The sequence below is a fragment of the Phascolarctos cinereus genome, unplaced genomic scaffold (genome assembly GCF_003287225.1).
Source record: "Phascolarctos cinereus isolate Bilbo 61053 unplaced genomic scaffold, phaCin_HiC Scaffold_4;HRSCAF=312, whole genome shotgun sequence".
In the NCBI taxonomy this organism is placed as follows: Eukaryota; Metazoa; Chordata; class Mammalia; order Diprotodontia; family Phascolarctidae; genus Phascolarctos; species Phascolarctos cinereus.
The window spans coordinates 208055850-208076617 of NW_027555847.1; the positions used below are offsets into that span (position 1 = coordinate 208055850).

General features: G+C 39.7%; 1 protein-coding gene across 2 annotated transcripts in view; it reads right to left on the reverse strand.

Moving 5' to 3' along the window:
• Positions 1 to 20768, reverse strand: part of SYT17 (synaptotagmin 17) — an 87680-nt gene that overhangs the window by 58802 nt on the left and 8110 nt on the right. For both annotated transcript variants that reach the window (XM_020965299.2, XM_020965297.2), the window contains exons 4-5: positions 19191 to 19339; positions 15032 to 15651 (exon numbers count right to left, since the gene is read on the reverse strand). In XM_020965299.2, the coding sequence (XP_020820958.1) occupies positions 15032 to 15651; positions 19191 to 19339 (769 nt within the window). The remainder of the gene's footprint in view (positions 1 to 15031; positions 15652 to 19190; positions 19340 to 20768) is intronic.

Genomic DNA, 20768 nt, shown 5'->3' on the forward strand with positions numbered 1-20768 from the left:
CTCAAAGGCTTAAGTTAGCTTAGCTACTGTGTTGTCAAGGACAGTTGGGTTTACACTGCCATTTCAACTCACCCCAGGAAAGCAATTTCCTTGTTTGATTAGAGGCCTAACAGAGCCCTAGTCATCCTGAGGGTGTGAACGCCACAGGGGCCTTTGGAAAGTGCTGAATTATACTACCTGCCACTCTGGCTACTAGCCTGTGATTTGTCTTTGATCCAGCATCATCCCTGATAACCACGAGAGCTATGTAAAAAAAAAACCACTCTTCACTATCACCTGGAAGGAACAGAAGCTTAGAATCACCCTACATTTGATCGAAAGGAAATCGTGGTGGCAGCTGTTTTGGTGACTGGATAGGATTTGAATTTCAAGATCTGCCTTTAGACCTGCTTGTCCCCTTCCACATACATAGTACCTCTTTTGTCCAGTTTAATTCTAAAGACAGCCTAAGAAGCCCAAAATACAGTTCAGACACACGGGTATAAATTGAGTCAACTGACCATCATGGACCATCCAACACTGAAGCATGTGACTAAGAAATGAGCCCAAGCAAAACCCAAGGCTCTTTTATGATCCCGACATATTAAGTGACCTTTCCTTTGCTGTAGGGAACTGTGATACAGGAGTAAAAGCGCTAGATTTGAAGTCAGAGTCCCTACTGAATCCAGGTTCTGCTATTTACCAGTTGTGTGATTTTGATCAAGTCACTTACCCCTTCTGAGCCTCAGTTTCCTCATCTGTAAAGTGAAAGGACTAAATGATTTCTTCCAGCTCTAAATTTTACGATCCTATGATACTGAGATGGGAGTAAGGGACATCTCACCTCCACCTCTTAGAACCCTTAGTTTCTTTCAAAGCTCAGCTCAAGCACCATCTTTGTACATACAATCTACTCATTTTACAGATGAAAAAAACAAGGACCAGAGAGCCTAGATGATTTATCCAAGATCATATGACAAGTAGTAAAGCCAAAAATTGTAGTGCAGCTCCACCCAATCAATAAGCATTTATTAAGCACCTACTATGCCAAGAGCTGTGTTATAAGTAATGGGATTGAAACAAACACAAAAGTGAAACCACAATCTAGCCAGGAGAGAGATGTACATAAATAGATTTATGCAAAAAAAAATACAAGATAATTTTGGAAGAAAGACACTAGCAGTTGGGGGAAGGGAGTAAGGCACAGGAATCAGGAAGATTCGTATAGTAGGTGGTACTTGAGCTGGCTCTTGAAAGAAAGCAGAGATTCCCTGAAGCATAGGTGAAAAAAAGTGCATTCCAGGCATGGGCTGACAGTCAGGGAAAAGGGATGGAGTGATATATATGAGGAATTCATTGCTAATGAATGCTAAAAGAAGTATCATCTATTATATATTAAGTATATTATATATTAGTGTTCTATATTATATAGTTATATAGTTATATATTTATGACATCTCATTTAGTTGTTATATAGAATATAGAATATAATTATATTTGTATGCTATATACTTATATATTCATATTCTAGAGCTGATAAAATATAATTATACATGTGTATCCTATATAATATATAATTACACACTCATATCCTACATAATGTAATTCTATATTAGTATAATATATAATATTCTATATTCTATATTCATATCTATATAATTCCATATTAACCTTATATATAATATAATTAACTATCAGTATCCTATAGAACATATAATTATTAGCATTCTATAAAATATAATTATCTATTCATATAATATGTAATATAATCAATAGTATCCTATTTAATATATAATATAATTATCTATTAGTATCCTGTAAGTTATAACTATTTGTATAACATATAATATTATCTGTTAGTATCCCATATAATAATCTATTAGTATCATTAAATATATAATTATTGTATATGTATATATAAATATATGTACATAAAATGTAATTATACATTAGTATTCTATATTAAGGCTGGAAAAGTAAAAGGTGGCCAGGTTGTGAAGGGCTTTAAATACCAAACAAAGGCATTTCTATTTGATCCTAGAGGTAGGAGGGAGCTGCACTGTTAGACCTGCACTTCAGGCAAAGCTCTATAGCCACCTGGAGGATGAAATTGAGGAGACACCTAAGGCCAGAAGACTAACTGGGAAGAGATTCAATACTCTTTTTACCCATACCTCCCTAACTTCTATGGCTTGGTTTGCTGCTAATTAAAATTTAGGCACCTGGCTCTTCCTTAGATGTGAGTCCTCTAGAGCCAAGAGCCCTCCTGGAGCTCAAAGTCAGAATATCCTTTGAATTTCCTGAATTGTTTGTCCAGCACAGTAATATAGTTCATTGTCACGAGAGCCACCAGGGAGGCGAGTTGTCTGGTTTTGCTTGGAGGCTAAGAAATCACAAACTAGGTCCCTGAAAAAAAAAAAAGACATTCCCACCAAAGGCTGCTTTCCAAAGCCCTTTTTTTGTGTGTCCAGCCTCCTGGTGTGATGCTATTACTGAGATACATTTGCATCTGGTTACTGATATGATTTAACCACCAAAAGCAAAGGCAAGATAACCTCCCCCTGGGCAGGATGTAATTCTGAAAAAGTCAAGGCATTGAGGCTCTTCAAGTGAATCCATAAAAGCCTGCAATGGAAGGCAGCTCCAGGCCAAGTGAAAGAATGTTTTTCATTAAAAGACTGACATTTACCTTGTCAAGAACTTTGAATGTCAAGCCCTTCACAAGTTGGGAGCGATAATAGAATACCAAACACTGTTCGTTTTTATTTACCAGGTCACCATATTTTGGCCTTGCTTGGGGCACAACGTTGTCAGGTGGCTCCAAGAGCTCCAGACAGACTCTGGGAGCCAGCGACACCCTTGCTATAGTTTCAGCAGGTGGCCTTAGGCAGCTTTAACCTACAGCTTCCTCCGACAAAAACAAAGAAACAAACAAACAAACAAACAAACAAATCTCTTCGGTCCTAACAGTCCTGATGGTGTTAAGACTAAGACTCCGTGTTTACAGACCTGTTTAACAGAATCCTGAGAACAATGCCCTGGGGGCCCCAGTGGGCTTTCCTGGTTTTCCTTCTGGGCCTCCCTCCTCCCATCCATGCCACAGCTCCTGCAGCAGACTACTTAAATAGGTCTGCCATATAGCAACTTGACACCCCAAAGACCATCCTTGAGTTTGTGGTCGTACATGTTTTCCTACATCTCTGTTTCAATTTAAATTTGATTGTTACTGTCATCATTCAGCCCTACTGGGGTTTTCTTGGCAAAGATACTGGAGTGATTTGCCATTTCCTTCTCCAGCTCATTTTACAGATGAGGAAACTAAGGTGAACATGGCTATGTGACTTGCTTAGGGTCACACAGCTATTAAGTCTCTGAGGCCAAATGTGAACTCAAAGCTTCCTGACTCCAGGCTCAGGGCCGTACCACTGCGCCACCCAGCTGCCCTTAAATTTGATTACTGTAAATAGTTTCAAATGAAAATGGGCCTCTGAAATAAAGTGATAGGGCACTATGGCTGTGGTGGAAAGAGCACTGTATTTGAAGTTACAAGATCTGAGTTCAAATGCTAGCTCTGCCACTTAAACTGTCTGACTTGACCAAATCATCTCCTTTCTTGGGCCCAAGTTTCTCCATATGTAAAACGAGAGGATTTGTCCAGGGCCACGCAGCTAGTAAATATCTAAGGCCAAATTTGGACTCAGGTACTGCTGTTTCTTGGGCTGGTGCTCTATCCACTACACCACTTAGCTGCCCCAGAAGCAGGGATTCTTAAGCTTTTGTCTGGTGAAGTCTAGAGACCCCTTCTCAAAAGGATGTTTTTAAATCCGTAAAATGAAATGCAATGGATTACAAAGAAAACCAACTATATTGAAATGTAGTTATCAAAATATATATGTATACTAATTCACAAACCCCCAAGTTAAATATCCCTGGACTTGTTGATTCCTTCCTCTAAATTCTATAAAACCAGCATTTTCCCATTTAATCTTTTTAAGATTCACTCGAGGGACAGAAGAGAGGCAGTCAGTCAGCTTTATTTAAATTAATTAACCATGTCACAAATGTCGATGCTACACCCTAGCCACTAATTCCAAAATGAGAGCAGTTTTAAGATCAAAATTCCCAGGCTGAGTAACAAGGGTTTGCCCACACTCTTGTAAGCTTCATCAAAACATTTTTATGAAAAGTTCCCAAAGGAAGAACTCTGGGATTCTAATCCACACCATACCTGAAAACAACCACCCTGTGGCCCCCTTGCTCTATCACGGAAGCCTAGATTCTGAATGAACCACTCTATTGTCACAGTCATAGTACTGGAAGCACTGGTGTTGTTTGGTGGTGATGGCTATGGTTGTTGCTGTTGCTGTTGCTGTCAAAAAACTGGAAGAGGGGAAGCTAGGTGGATAGAGCACTGGCCCTGGATTCAGGAGGACCTGAGTTCAAATGTGGCCTCAGACACATAACACTTACTAGCTGTGTGACCCTGGGCAAGTCACTTAACCCCATTGCCGAAACCCCCCCCAAGAAAGAAAGAAAGAAAGAAAGAAAGAAAGAAAGAAAGAAAGAAAGAAAGAAAGAAAGAAAGAAAGAAAGAAAGAAAGAAAGAAAGGAAGAAAGAAAGAAAGAAAGAAAATGACAAATTAACATTATCTGTGTTGTACTGTGGGGCAGCTAGGTGCACAGTGAATAGAGTGCCAGGCCTAGAGCCAGGAAGACCTGAGTTCAAATCTAGCCTCAGACACTTACTATGTATGTGACCTTGGGCAAGTCACTTAACCTCAGTTTCCTCATCTGTAAAATGAGCTGGAGAAGGCAATGGCAAACCACTTCACTATCTTTGCCAAGAGGACCCCAAACAGGGTCACAAAGAGTCAGACACAACTGAACAACAGCAACAAAATGGAATATATTTGTATTTCTTTTGTTAAACATTTCCCAATCACATTTTAATCTGGTTCAGGTCTCACTGAAGAGTTTTGCAGGCCTTGAATTTGACACCTCCATTTTGGAAGATTTCTTGGGGCTTGCCCAGGATCACAAAGTCGGTCAAGATTTGAATCCAGGACTTCCTGACTCCAACGCTAGCCTTAACAACTTATTCTACACTGTCTTTCATACCTTCTGCAGGCTGAATAATATCCCATATGTGCATGCACACACACACACACACACACACACACACACACACACACACACACACACACCCTTTTCAAAAGTAAACAGCCACAGTTGGGATTGATAAAATATAAATTCATTTAAAAGTGTTCCTGAATCTATATTAGCTTCTCAATATTAATTTCTCAATTAATAAATACTCATAGAAAAATTAGAAGGCATCATGGTTTAGTAAATGAAGAACTGGCTGGCCCTGACTCCTGTGTTCAAGTCAGGCTTCTGACACGTATTGTCTGTGCATGCAGGCACAAGTCACCTAGCCTTTCCATACCCCAGCCTAAGACTAAGTCACTGATCTTCATTGCTTGTGGAAATTTCATAGAATCATAGATCCTGAGATGGAAGGGACCTTGAACCTTGTCTAGTTTTACAGAAAGGAAACTGAGACCCAGGTATCTTAAATGATTTGACCAAGTCACAGAGGTGATTAGCATCACCAAGAGTTTCCCACACTGACTAAATCACACATCTGAACAAAAAATATTCCTATTCCAAATAATTGGGATTCTGATTGCAAAGAATAATTGAAGTACGTCATTATACCCAAGAAGGCTGGAAGCCAGTGATGTGGCCTTCAAATAAAATGAAACAAAAATGAAAAGGCCTATGTCAATGCATGGTGCTATTACCCAATGGTCTTGGGTCTTGAATCTAACTGACTCAGCTCACAGCTAATCAAAATTAAAATTCACTGCATTTGAGAATTCCAGGGGTATGAAATAAAATCATCCAGCCCTCAGAGCTGAGAAGAAAAGAGCTTTACTCTTGATGGGGATTTAGAGTATCTGACTGTTCCTAAAGGCCACACTCATCCTCAAAGGATGAAGGTTTGCCATCCCTTGAGGCCTTTCTGCTTCCCAAATGGGAAAATCATTTCACTTCTTTATGATTGCTTCCTCATCTGCAAAATGAGAAGGTACAACTTGGTTTCCAAGGTTCCTTCCAGTTTTAAACATTCTACTGATCTGATATCCTACATTCAGAGAGTGATTCCCAGGAAGGAGATGGAAATATCCAGCACTATAAGCGTCAAAGACTTTGCTTCTGTGTTTTTATCCCTAGCACTTTGCACAGTATTTGGCACACTTTCTGTTGTTGTTGTTCACTGGATTCAGTCATGTCTGACTCTTCATGAGCTCATTTGGAGTTTTCTTGGCCAAGGTACTGGAGGGGTTTTACCATTTCCTTCTCCAACTCATTTTCCAGATGAGGAAACTGAGGCTAACCGGGTTAAGTGACTTGCCCAGGGTCACACAGCTAGTAAGTTTCTGAGGCTGGATTTGAACTCATGAAGAGGATTCTTCCTCACTTCAAGCCAGTGTTCTATCCACTATTTCACCTACCTGCCCAGACTAGGCCCATATTATATGTTGAATGTGTATATAAATAATGTGGGTAGCTAGGTAGTGCAAATGGGGTCATGAAGAGGCAGACACAGCTAAAACAAATGAACAACAACAACCATCTGCTTAATAAATGTTTTGAGGTTTGGGTTTGTTTTTTTTTTTTCATCCAAAGTCTATCACCTCTCAAGAGGGCAATTTTGATGGAGGCAACCCTTCTTTGGATGTGTAAATTCTAATGTATTTGGCTTGGATTCTTTTTAAATCTTCATTATTTTGTAATGACATTGTCATTGGTCTGGCTATTTCCCAGACATAGACAGCTATAGATATCACCCTGAACTCTTCTTCCTCAATCTGTTTGATGCTATTCAGTATTCTACCCTAGGCAATAAAAAGTTTCATTTTATATAGAGTAAATCTCAGCCTAATGCCATCTTATGAAACATAAATATCTGCTGGACCTACGTGCAAATATCACTTTTTAACAAAATACATTTCCTTCTGTTTGTACAAAATCCAACACTTCTCCCAATAATCTTCTAAAATCAAGCATACTGGGAATAATTTGGCTGTGGAATACAATATTGCTGTGCTCTTTTGGCTTCTCTCCAAGATGGAGTAGCCCGGTTTCCATGCTGGTCACACAAGTTGTATCTTTCAGTCTTTACAGATATCGCAGTTTTCCTAGTAGAGGTTCTTAGCCCAGAGTCTATGTATTTGTTGTTATTTTTAATATTTTGATAACTGAATTTCAATATAATCAGTTTCCTTTGTAATCCTATGTATTTTACTTTATGCATTTGGCTAACATTTATATAGTGTTTCCTATGTGCCAGACACTTGGCTAAGCACTTTATAATCATTATCTCATTTGATCAAGTAAAAACATTATTATGAGAAATGGGCAAAAGTCTTCATCAGACTACCAAGTGGGTCCATGATGCAAAAAAGGTTAAAACTTCCTGTCCTCAGGAAATGGTTTCATGTTTGAGGACCAAACCCAGATGTCAACGCCCACCCTTAGATGGGTACATATCATTGCACCTGCATGGTGCTTTAAAAAATATTTTTAAAGTGTGTTACCATTACACAATAGAACCGTAAAGTAGGCAATAATATTATTGTCATTTTACTTAGAAGGAACTCCAGGCCCCAAATGTTAAAGGACTTGCTCAGGGTAACACAGCAAATCCATGGGAGAGTACCCAGCAGTCTTATAACTCAATGGCCTTTCCATCCAATTACAGATTTTATCTTTAGACATCAAATCACTATCCTGCCTTTTAGGCAGCTTCTGGGTATTATCATTCATGGCCAATTTCCTCCAAACTCCTTAGGAAAAAACCTACTACCTACATCCAAGGCAGTATTATTTTTCAGCAACAAATGATGCTGAGCCATTATAAGGCATGGATGTATTTTCATCCTTTATTACCAGAGCCCAGGTCACCTTAATCTACCCTAATGAACAGGGTATCTCTTAATGGCTTACCTGACTTGATGTTTCTTTTGAATCACTTTTATATATGATATGTTAAACCAGATCTGATGTCCCTTCTGAAATTCAGGGGATCATAAAATGTGATTTGTTGTTGAGTCATTTCAGTCGTGCCTGACTCCTCATAACCCCATTTGGGGTTTTCTTGGCAAAGACACTGGAGTGGTTTGCATTTCCTTTTCCAGCTCATTTTACAGATGAGGTGCTGAGGCAAACAGGGTTAAGTAATTGTCCAGGGTCACACAGCTAGTAAGTGTCTGAGGCTGGATTTGAACTCAGGTCCTCCTAACTCCAAGGCTGGTGCTCTATCCACTGTGCCACCTAGCTGCCCTGTAAACTATGATAGGATCACCAAACTGTCAATGAATACTCAGCTCAAACTCCCAAACAGCTCCTACCAAAAATGTAATATTCAAAAAGTATATAGACAAGCAGGATACTATGATGACAGCCACAGTATCAATCTTTGCTGCACCTTTAAACTATCCCTTTGATTATCCTTCCCATGGCTTTTCCATGGCAGAGAATGCAGAACAACTCTAAAATTACCCTCTAAGGTTATACCCCACTCAATGCCCCCCAGTGGTTAAAAGTGAAATACTCCATGTTTTATCCACACATGACACAACCAGTTGAGCTCATCTTTTTTAACCCATTACACTGACTGGTTCATTGACAAAATTATTACCTCACTGGACCATAGATTCAGAACTGGAAGGGACCTTAGAGATCATTTCAGTCAGGCTCCTTCATTTTTTGTTGTTGTTATTCACTCGTTTTCATCATGTCTGACTTTTCATGACCCCATTTGAGATTTTCTTTTCAGAGATACTAGAGTGATCTGCCATTTCCTTCTCCAGCTCATTTTCCAGATAAGGAAACTGAGGCAAACACAGTTAAGTGACTTGCCCAGATTTTAACTCAGGAAGGTGAGTCTTTCTGACTCTAGGCCTGACATTCTATCCACTACATCACCTAGCTGCCCTTTATTTTACAGAGGAGGAAACTGAGGCTAAGAGGGATTAAGTGACTTGTCCAAAGTCACAAAGCAGTAAGTGGTATAACTGAGATCTGAACTCAGGTCCTCTGGTTCCAAAGCCACCAACTTTCCCACTTTGCCAAACCAAAGTAAGCCAGATGTATATACTGTTGTATAATCTGTACAGTTTTGATGATGATTTTATTTACATTCTCTAACATAGGCATTCCTGAGAGAATCCTTATTCAAAACAAATATTTTCTTTACTAAATGTCACCTTGAAATCAAATTATCTGGAAAAGGAAAAAAATGCAAAACGTCATTATGGCCTCAGTTACTCTTTCAGAATCTCTCTGTTAAAGCTTTCTGGAAAACACTTCAAAGAAGGGGGAGGAAAACGATTGGCACAAAATGTTTGCTCCTAATCTGGATTTAAAAGCCAAACCCTGAGTGATGTGAATTAACAATCACCTATTTAACAACCCAAACTCCACAGTTACCAGAGGCTATGTTTAACCCAGAATTAAAACTGGATGAGTTCTTCACGATATCTAATCTGTTGGAATCTATCACTGTGGAGAGATTTCAAAAAATTCACAAGGGCACCAGAATTCCCATAAAACTAACAGTCGCAAGCTCAACCTACAAATGGCAATCCAACCTTCTGGCTAATGCAGTCATCAAAATGCCATCCATACCATCAATATCAAGAATTTTAGGAGAAAGAAAAATCAATTCTAGTACTTTAATTCAACTCATAAAATGTCACCTTCAGTTCATTGCTCAGATTTTCTTCCAGAAGACAAGAAGTCTGGAATTATAAGAAACGTTCTCCACCTCTTCCCTTTGGAATGAACACTCGTTATTTCACTTAAGTGTAACTACTACTGCCTGATCAACTTGTAAATAGTGAAAAAGAAGCTTTCATTCAGCTCCAAATAGAAAACTCTACCAGAGAAATAATTACCAGAATTGTAACTGGCCAAACTTCCCTCCCTGTTGTTACTCCATCTCACCTCTGAGTATCTGCCAAAACCCCTCATGATTGCAGGAGCTGCTAATCTCCCCCATAAAACCCTCAACCAAACAAGATGTCACAGGACATAGGGCAAAGACTTGCTATTCCAGGGGTTCTTAACCTTTTCTGGATTGTGAACCTCTTGAACAATCTAATGACACCTATGAATCCCCTTCTCAGAAAAGAATTTTAAATGCATAAAATAAAAGCTATAGGACTAGTGGGTCAGTCCCTAGCATTAAATAAGCACCTACTGTCCCTAGCCAGGCAACTGTGCTAATTGCTAAGAATACAAAGAAAGGTAAGGGACAGATTGGCCCTCAAGAAGCTCCCATTCTAATGGGGGAGACATCACACAAACAATGTACAAATGAGAGAAAAACAGGATAAATTGGGAGTTTTCTCAGAGGGAAGGCACCAAGATTAAGAAAGACTAGGAAAGACTTCTTGAAGAAAGTGGGCTTTTAATTGAGACTTTAAGAAAGCCAGCAAAGCCAGGAAGCGGAGATGAAGAAGGAAAGAGTTCCAGTTGGGGTGGGGAGGGACTGAGGCAGGCACACCTACCAGCAGCTATTGAAATAATCCAAGTGTGAGGTGATGAGACCTGCACTAGAGTGTTGGCAGTGACAGAGGAAAGAGAAGGAGGCGGATTTGGGAGATTCAGCAAAGATGAAATTGAAAGGCCTTAGCAGCAGCTTGGATATGGGGAGTAAGAGATAGTGAGGAATTTAGGATGACTCCCAGGTCATGCAAACCTGAGACACTGGGAGGATGGCATTGCGCTCTATATTAGGGAAGGTAGGAGGGTAGAAAGGTTTAAGGGGAACGATAATGAGGTCTCTTTCTTCTGTTTTTATTTTCCCCTTTTTTATTATATTAATACATATTTGTGGAATAAAATAAGCATTTTCATAATATAGTAAAATAAAAAAGATGATTGTACATGAAACTGCAAAAAAAAAAAAAAGAAAGAGTTCCAGGCATGGAAGATATGGGAAACTTATCTATAACGAACAGCAAGGAAACCAGAGTCACTGGACCGAAGAGTATGTTTAGGAGAGTAAAGTAAGACTGGAAGGGGTGTGTGTGTGTGCGTGTGTGTTACAAAGGAAAGCAATTATATTAAAATACAGCTATAACAATTTTTTTTTAGATCAAGTCACAGTCCTAAGGTTAAGAACTCCTGAATTCTGTCATTTTATAGATAAGTTAACTATGCCTCAGAAAGGATAAGTGATTCACCCAAGTCCTTAGAAGCATTAAGCAGTAGAGCCAGAATTTGGACTTGGCCAGTTCATCAGCATCAGCATCAGCATCAGCATCAGCATCAACATTAACATTCATATAGTGCTTACTACGTGCTAGGCACTGTGCTAACTGCTTTACAATTATTACATCATTTGATCCTCGAAACAACCCTGGGAGGTTGGTGCTATTATTATCTCCATTCTACAAATGAGAAAACTGAGGTAAAAAGAATGACTTGCCCATAGACACACAGCTAGTAAGGGTAGAAGTCTGGATTTGAACTCAGGTCTTCCTAACTCCAGGGACAATGTTCTATCCACCGTGCCACTTAGCTGCTATACTACGTCAATCAGTCAATTAGCATTTATTAAGTGTCTATTACATACCAGGCACTGTTTTAAGTACCAGAAATACAAAGAAAGGCAAAAAAGACTCCCTGCTCTCAAGGAACTCATCATCTTCCTACATTGTAAGTCCTACCTCTACAACTAGTATCATGCTCAGTATCCAGTAGGTATATAATTATTGTTGCCTAAGTAAAGCACAATCAGACTCTTCCTTTCTCCCAGAAGCCTTCTCAGAAAGAACAGCATTTTCTCTTTATATTTGTATGAAGGGAGCTGGTATGTCTCCACTTGTTCACTTAAACTTGTGCCAATACAAGTTCTACATGAAGCCCAGTGTTCTAATTGACACTAGACACTTGCTCCTTAGAAGGAAAACTACAGCGAATCTGGACAGCATACTCAAAAGCAGAGACAGTACCTTGCCAACACAGGTCTGTATAGTCAAAGATACAGCTTTTCCAGTAACAATGTATGGCTGGGAGAGCTGGACTAGAAGGAAAGCTGAGCACTGTAGAACTGACACTTTTAAATTATGGTTCTGGAGAAGACTTTTGAGAGTCCCTTGGATAGCAAAAAGATCAAATCAATCAATACTTAAATTAATTCAAACCACTCACTGGAAGGACAAATACTGAAGCTTAAATTCTTTGGCCACATAATGAGAGGACAAAACTCATTGGAAAAGACTCTAATGTTGGGAAAGATTGAAGGCAAAAGGAGAAGAGGACAGCAGAGAATGAGATGGATAGATAGTGTCATGGAAGCAATGAACATGAACTTGGAAAGACTTCGGGAGATGCTGGAGGTGTGCTATAATCCATTGGTCACGAAAAGCTGAACATGACTGAATGAAAGAATAACAAAAAACAACATAAATGAATGGTAATAATTAATATATCTTTCCTTTTTCACTACCATCTTGGTAGCAGGTTGATGGCTGTCATGCACTTCACTGAAGGGAAGAAGAAGGGGCTGCAGAGAAGATAAATATCTTGGGAGTCCATAAACTCTAGGCTCCAGCTAGTAATGAAAAATGACAAACATATGCTGGGCTAGCAACAAATTCTAAAAATGATCAGGCATAGCAGAGGGTGAGATGGATAGATAGTGTCATGGAAGTAACAAACATGAACTTGGACAGATTTTGAGAGATAGTAGAGAATAGAAGGGCCTGGCATGCTATGGTCCATTGGGTCACAAAGAGTTGGACACATCTGAACAATGAAATTGTATAATGGGCCTGCCAACAGCCACAGAGAAAATCTGCCTCATTACTTTACGGTCATATCTCATATTTAGACAAACAGGGCTATTCATGTGCCTACCTCTACTACTTATAATCAACTAAATGCTCACAAGTTTTTAATCCTGGACTAGCTTTCCCTTCCTACTCAAAGTGAATCCAGTCAGTCATTCTACAAGTCAGTCAACAAGCATTGATTAAGGGTCTACTACTGCTAACCTCTCTATTCCTCCTCTCCACCCTCCACAGTTAGACAGAATGGCCCTACTTTGATGCAGTTAAACACTGAAGTTATCCTTAACCTAGGTATCTTAACCTGGGGTCTATGAAGTTGATAACTTTATTTCAATATAATTGATTTCCTTTTTGATACTGTGTATTTGATTTTATGCACTTAAAAACATTATTTTGGGAAGAGGCACTAAGCCTTCAGCAAACTGACAAAGAGATCTATGCCTTAAAACACAGCATTAGGAAGATAAGGATTTCAAAAAAAAGAAAGCCAATTATAATCACCAATGGTATAGATCATTCATGTTATTCATCCCTTCTAAGATTATCTTCCATCTATTCCAATAGATTATAAATTTCTTAAGGGTACAGACTCTTTCTTTTTACTTCTATTTGTATTCTCAGACTCAGCACAATGTGCTGACCCTTAGATGCTAAATTAATGTTTATTGACTGACAGGACTGATTGACTCTAAATATTTTACATGTACTTAATTATTTATCTATTGTCTACCCTTTAGAAAATAAAATCCTTGAGGGCAGGGGTTGTTTTCCCACCCTTAGCACAGGAACAAAGTAAATGCTTATTAAATGCTTATTGGCTTAATTGATCAGTACTTTTTATGATGCAAATAATAAAGCTAGTCTCTGATTTCTCTTTTTAGATCTGTAAGCTTCTAAATGGCAAAGGTCAGGCTTTTTTCACTACTCTGGCAATTCAGTACAGTATGGAACATTCAATCAATAAATAATGACTAAGAGTGACTGATGTAGTCAAGGAGGAAACAACTACTTGGTGTGTGTGCATCATCCATGTGTGTGTGTGTGTGTGTGTGTGTGTGTGTGTGTGTGTGTGTGTGTGCATGTGCGTGTGTGTGTGCATGTGCGTGTGCATGTGTGTGTGTGTGTGTGTGTGTGTGATTTAATCCCATGTTGCTATTGTTCAGTAGCGTGTGACTCTTCATGACCCCATTTGAGGTTTTCTTTGCAAAGATACTGAAGTGCTTTTCCATTTCCTCCTCCAGCTCATTTAACACATGAGGAAACTGAGGTAAACAAGGTTAAGTGACTTGCCCAGGTTCACACCTGTCCTGATTCCAAGCCCAGTGCTCTAATCATGTTACTACCTAGCTTCCCAATTCCATACTGAAAAATGTACGTATGGAAGGAAGCTCCATAACTTTAATCCAGGAAGGTAAGTGGCATAGTAGATACAGACTGGACCTAGAATCAGGAAGACTTGAGTTCAAATCTTGCCTCAGACACTTCCTATCTGTGTGACTCTGAGCAAGTTACTTAACTTTTCTCTCAGCTTCAGTTTTCTCATCTGTACAATCGGAAAAATAGCACCTACCTCCCAGGGCTGCCATGAGAATCAAATGAGATGACATATGTGAAGCACTTTGTAAACCTTAAAGTGCTATATGAATGCTAGTTATTATTATTAATCTCCCTCTGCCCCTCAATAGCACCCACTATCAAATCTCTGCCCATGACTAGCATGGCAGTGAGAAGCATTTCTACACACTTTTTATAGAATCACATAGGAGTTCAAAAAGCCATGTCTTGTTGTGAACCTTCATAGAAGACGGGAGATGGCAGGTCCCTGGCCTCATTTGCCCTCACTGTTAGATAATTATGCCACCGCTATCTATATTCCCAAGACCAGAACCTACAGTCAGCTTGCCTCAATAACTCTAATAATAATCACCCAGGAAAAGACTCCAGTCAGTGTGGGGGCTTCTTAAGTAGTAAAACATCTTTCAGGGAGTAGGGAATCAATTCCCCAGGCATTATTTATTCTTTCCACATTCTCCAAAGCTGTTTTTTTTTTAAAGACAAAAGTAAATACCATTTTTTTTACTCAATATTATTTCTATTCCTCCTTATAGATCATCAAGCAGACTTCCCTTACAAGTCCAGAATCTTTCACCCAGCTAGCAGAAGTCACAGCCACGGTTCCTTACCTGAGAACTGGGAACCAGAGCTTTCCACCAGTGCCCCCCCTTCACCAGGTCCACTTCACTTAAAGGCACAGAAACTTTCCCAATGACACAGTGACGTGAGAATTTGTCAAAATCCACTATAGTTAAAAGCAAAGTTCTTCTTTGGGCTTCTAGAAATGGGATCTCAAAGGTGTAGCGCTCTTCAAACACAGGGTTCTGGGTCTTGCGTTTGACACCTGTCTGCTTGGAATTCTTCTGGTCTGGCAAGAGGCAGATCTTCACATAGGGGTTTGAATGAGCCATATCTTGTCGAGAGCCATCATAGGAGATGGGAGGTGGTAAGTCCCTGGCCTCAATCACCCTTACTGTTAGGTAGTTATGCAGCAGATCATATTGGGTGCTGAAATGAAGCATGCCCAGCTGGTACTTGGATAAGATCTCCTCATCAGTCAGTGAGTCTATGTCATCACTGTTAGAGTCAAGGGAGTATAGTCTGGGCTCGAACTTCCTAAAATAGTCATCAGGGGTGTAGGTCCTTCTCAGCACTGATGGTTGGATGATTTCTTTCTTGGCTCCAATAATCCCAAACTCAATGGGTTTAATATCAATTAGTGGTGAGCTGGGCCGTCTGGACTCAAGACCTAAACAGGAGTCACACAGAACATTGGTGATATCACTTTGTAAATAACACAAGGTTCTTTTATGCCTATTTTATTTCACAGGTCCATCAATAAATATTTATTAAGTGACTACTAAGTGCTAGGCACTGTGCTAAGGAAGCTGCATAGTGTATCTAGTAATAAGAATATGAGTCTGAGATTCTAAAGACACAGGTTCTAATTCTGACTCTCAACAGGTGGCACAGTAGGTAGAGTACTGGACTTGGAATCAGAAAGAAACCTCTTCATGAGTTCAAATCCAGTCTCAGACATTTACTAGCTATGTGACTGGGCAAGTCACTTCACCCTGTTTGCCTCAGTTTGCTGTATGTTAAATGAGCTGGAGAAGAAAGTGAAAAACCACTCCAATATCTTTGCCAAGAAAATTCCAAATGGGGTCACAAAGAGTCAGACATGACTGAAAAATAACTGAAGAACAACTTTGGGTTGTCATTTCAATTATCTCTACCATATTATTTAATTTCCTTATTTGTAAAGTAAAGAAGTTAGCAGCATTATACAGTGAGGGAAATGCTGGATTTGTAGTTGGGGACCAGGTTTCAAAGTGTGGCTCTGCATTTACTGCCTGTTCAACACTAGGTCAAGTGATGTTGGGCCTCTTTGGGCCTCTCTTTCATCATCTGTAAAATGAGAGAGTTGAACTCTGAGGTCTCTCCTCACTTCAGATCTATGATCCCAAAATCCTATGATCTATAAAATGGGGGTTGGATTCAGAGGTGTCAAACTTAAAGACCCCTGACCACAATTACCTGCAAAACTCCCTAGTGCTGGCCTTAACCAAATTAAAATGTAATTGGGAAATGTTTAACAAAATAAGTAAAAATACAATACAATATAGATAATGTTAATTTGAGGTTTTCTAAGTCAGTATATAGCCAGCAAGGATCTGTTTCTATTTGAGTTTGACACTGCTTGATTAGATGGTCTCTCAAATCTCTTTTGATGTGCAGCTAGGTAGCTCAGTGGATAGGGCACTGGGCCTCATACATTTACTAGCTGTGTGACTCTGAGCAAGTCACTTAACCCTGTTTGCCTCAGTTTCCTCATCTGTAAAGTTCCTGAAGAAGGAAATGGCAAAGCAATCCAATAACTCTGTCAAGAAAACTGCAAATGGGGTCACAAAGAGTTGGACATGACTGAGAAAGACTGAACAACTACCAAAAAAAAAAAAAGGTCTCTTTTAGCTCTCTGAATTCAAGAGTTCAAAACCAGCCTTAGGTCAAAATAGGTAAAATTTGATACACCACTGAATGTTGGAACTCCAAGAGACTTCTAAGGAATTTCTCTTAATTCTGGTACCTTCCCTCTATGATTATCTCCCATTTATATTGCATACATCTTGTTTGTACATAATTGTTTACATGCAATTCCCCCCACCCCCACATTCCACTGTGTGCTCCTTGAGAACAGGGATTGTTCTTTGCCTCTCTTTGTATCCCTAGAATTTAGCACAGTGCTTGGCTAGCCATGTTAGGTATTTAATAAATGCTTGTTGACTTGATATTAGAAATCATTTAGTCAAAACCACTTATTTTACAGTTGAAGAAAACAAATTCTAGAAAGAATAGGTTCTTTTTGACTTTCTTTTCTTTTTTCTCCAACAAGATCTATTGTCAGGAAAGTATCTGAAAACCTTTTTCACATCAAAATATGAATAATGGGTAAGTCAATATGCCACCTCTTCCAATATGTGATATTTTTTTGCCTTACCCCCAGCAGAATAAATTGATTTATTTTTTTGTTCAGTCGTTTCTTAGTCATGTCTGACTCTTCCTGACCCCATTTGGGGTCTTCTTGGCAAAGATGCTGGAGTGGTTTGCCATTTCCTTCTCCAGCTCATTTTAAAGATGAGGAAATTGAGGCAAACAGGATTAAGCGACTAGCCCAGTCATCAGCTAGTAAGTGTCTGATGCTGGATTTGAACTCAGGAAGATGAGTCTTCCTGACTCCAAGCCCCTTGGTCTATACACCAAGTCACCTAGCTGCCTCTTAAATGAGCCTTTATCCTGTTAAAAGAACTGAGTCTCAGGTAGCCTAGGAAAAGAGGGATGGGGGGAGGGGGTCTGGTCCCCACCATCTATTTCCTGAAATCACATCACATGACATACAGCCTACTATGTCCCCATTCTATACCTTCTAGGTACCTGTGAGATGGAAAAATCATGAGAGAGAGCTAGGTATAGTGGAAAGGTCACAGTGTTCAAATTACTATTCCCAACTTCAACACACAACAACAATGTGACCAAGGGCAAGTCAGATAATTTTCCTGAGTCTGTTTCCTCATCTGAAAATGGCATTAATAGTTACTGAACTCAACTGCCTCATGAGGTTGTTGGGAAGAAAAAAATTTGGTAAACCTTAAAGTGCTACATAAATGAAAGCTGCCATTACTACAGCTGATAATAACAGTAATCAGTTCAGTCAATCTAATTAAACAACTGATCAATTCAATGAGGCAGAGGAAAAAGTCAAACAAATTCATTAGACTTGTGGTTGTGCAGGATCATGTATCAACACAACACACACACCCCTTTTTTTCAGATAAAACAGCTTAGATCAGAGAGAAAAGAAGGAAGGGAGGAAGGGAGGAAAAAGGCCAGGAAGGAAGAGAAAGAGAGAGGGAAGGAAAAAAGGAGGGAGGGAGGAAAGGAGAGGGGAAAGGATGGAAGGAGGGAGGAAGGAAAGAAGAAAAGAGAGGGGAAAGGGGGAAGGAGGGAGGGAGAAAAGAAAGGAAAGAAGGAAAAAAGGAAGGGAAGAAAAAAGGAAAGAAGTAATAGGGAGGAATGGAGGAAGGAAGGACAAAAGAAAGGAGGGAGAATACAGAGGAAGAAAGAAGAAAGGAGGGAGGAAAGGGAAGGAAAGAGAGGGAAGAATAGAGGAAGGAAGGAAAGAAAAAAAAGCATTTACTATTGTCTATTTATTAAGCACCTACTATGTGCCAGGTACTGTGATAAGAGCTTTACAAATATTCTCTTATTTTCCTCACAACAACCCTAGAAGATAGGTTTTATTTTTATCCCTATTTTACAGATAGACAGAGGTTAAGTGACTTGTCCAGGGTCACAAAGTTCGAGACTTTCTGACTCCAGGTGCAGTGCTCTAGCCCTTGCACCTGTAAAGATTTGCCTAAGGTCACACAGCTAGTCAGGGCCATTAACTAAAACCAATCAACTCACTGGGCACAGCTTTAGTCCCACAAACAAACAAAAATCCATTCCACTTCCATCAGCTTTGTTTTCTCATAATCAAGGCCAACTTGAGTGAGCCATCAATGCACTGTCCAGTCTTTCTCTCCCTAGCCCTTCCTCCTCCAGCAACTCTGCCTCTTTCTTCTTTGTTTGGGAACACTGATGTTCCTAAGCGAATCTGCTCTATCTATTCTCCTGGCAATGCATTTGATGGGATTTTAAATGGATTTACTTTGGATTTGTATACAAGCTATAAGGAATGGAGTTTCTCGAGCTATAATTTGCACACAAAGTGATTGTCTAGAAGCTTACTTGAAATCCTCCGGGTAAGGCTGTATGCAGACTTAGATGTATCTGAAGACGACCGTCTCTGATCTGGGGAGTCATCCTGTGGTGTTGGAGGAGCCTCACTGGCAGTGTGGTCTGAGTCCCCATTCTTATCTTCATTCCGGCTGCTCATCCTATTGAAGGGGAAGAGACTTCAGGACTAGCCCAGGAGAAACTGATCGCGTCCTCAGGAACTACTATCTTAATTAGTTAATGACTTGAGAAATGACAACATGGAGGTGTGCTTTGCTGTGAAGAGAAAAATATGAATTGCTCCCTTTTCTTCAGAATTAGAATCATAAGCTCAGAAGAGAGACACACAGGGTTGGAAGCATACTGTGTTTACTTCTCTTCAAACTCCACAAGGGAAGGCCTAGGAAAGCCAGAGATGGAGAAATAACTGCCATATGGCCCACCTGAAGATAGTCTTCCCTTTCACCCACCCACCCTCGGTTTTTCTAGATCTTCCTTGGCCCTTGGGATGTTTGCACAGAAGTAAACACAATATGGATACTACCTACAGATACTACCTTTCCCCTACACTGGGCATGGTACAGGATTTGTAGTCCAGAGACCTGGGTTAAAATCCTGACTCTAATACTTATTAGTTAGGTGACCATCGCAAGTCAATTCATCACTTTGAGCCTCAGTTTCCCTATTTGCAAAATGGAGGTAATAATTATGCTGACTCTATCACAAGACTGAAAAAAGTATTTTGCAAACCTTAAATTGATAAACATAAGCCAGTATTTCATCCAGCAGCCATTAGATTACGCCCATCTTCACCTAGAACTCTGAATTTCCAACCTGTAAGATCCTATCCTTTCAAGAAAGACTAGCTTTCTCTATCCTTAATTTTAACTACAACATGCTTATTTGTGTATATGTTGCACTTCCCCAGAAGAACATAAGTTCTTTGAGGGTAGACACTGTAGTTTGTTTTTTTTTCCATTCCCAGTGCCAAGTATAGTACCTGACAGTAGGTGCTTAATAAATGCTTGCTGAACTACATAAGTGCTTAATAAATGCTTATTGAATTACCAACTGAATTTCACAAAGTCTTCACTAATTCCCTCAATTTATCCCCCAAGATGTAATAATCTCAGACTCCTCTGAACTACCCCAGCCCTTAGTATGAGTTGCCTTGTATTATAATTATCTGGGTACTTGTCTTATTCCTTCTACTAAACTATGAGCTCCTTAAAGGCAGGGACCATGTCTTCTCATAAACCATAAAGCTAGAGGGGACTTCAAAGGTCTTCAAGTCCAAACCCTATATTTTACAGATGAGGAACTGAGGCTAGAGAGATTAAGTGGCTTGCTCATGGTCACACTGTAAGGATCAGAACCCAGGTCTTCCTCATGCCAGACCTCTAGCCACCATGGCATAGAGCCTTATTCATTCCTCTATTCCCCCAGAGGGCCTAACACAGGGCCTTGCCCATTATATGTCATGTGTTGAATATAAAACATAAATAAATGAAGCAGCAGTCTTTCCTGAGGTGGGAGAGATTTCACCAAAGGTCTTGAGCATGTGTCACAAGCCGTATGTTAAGTTCACAT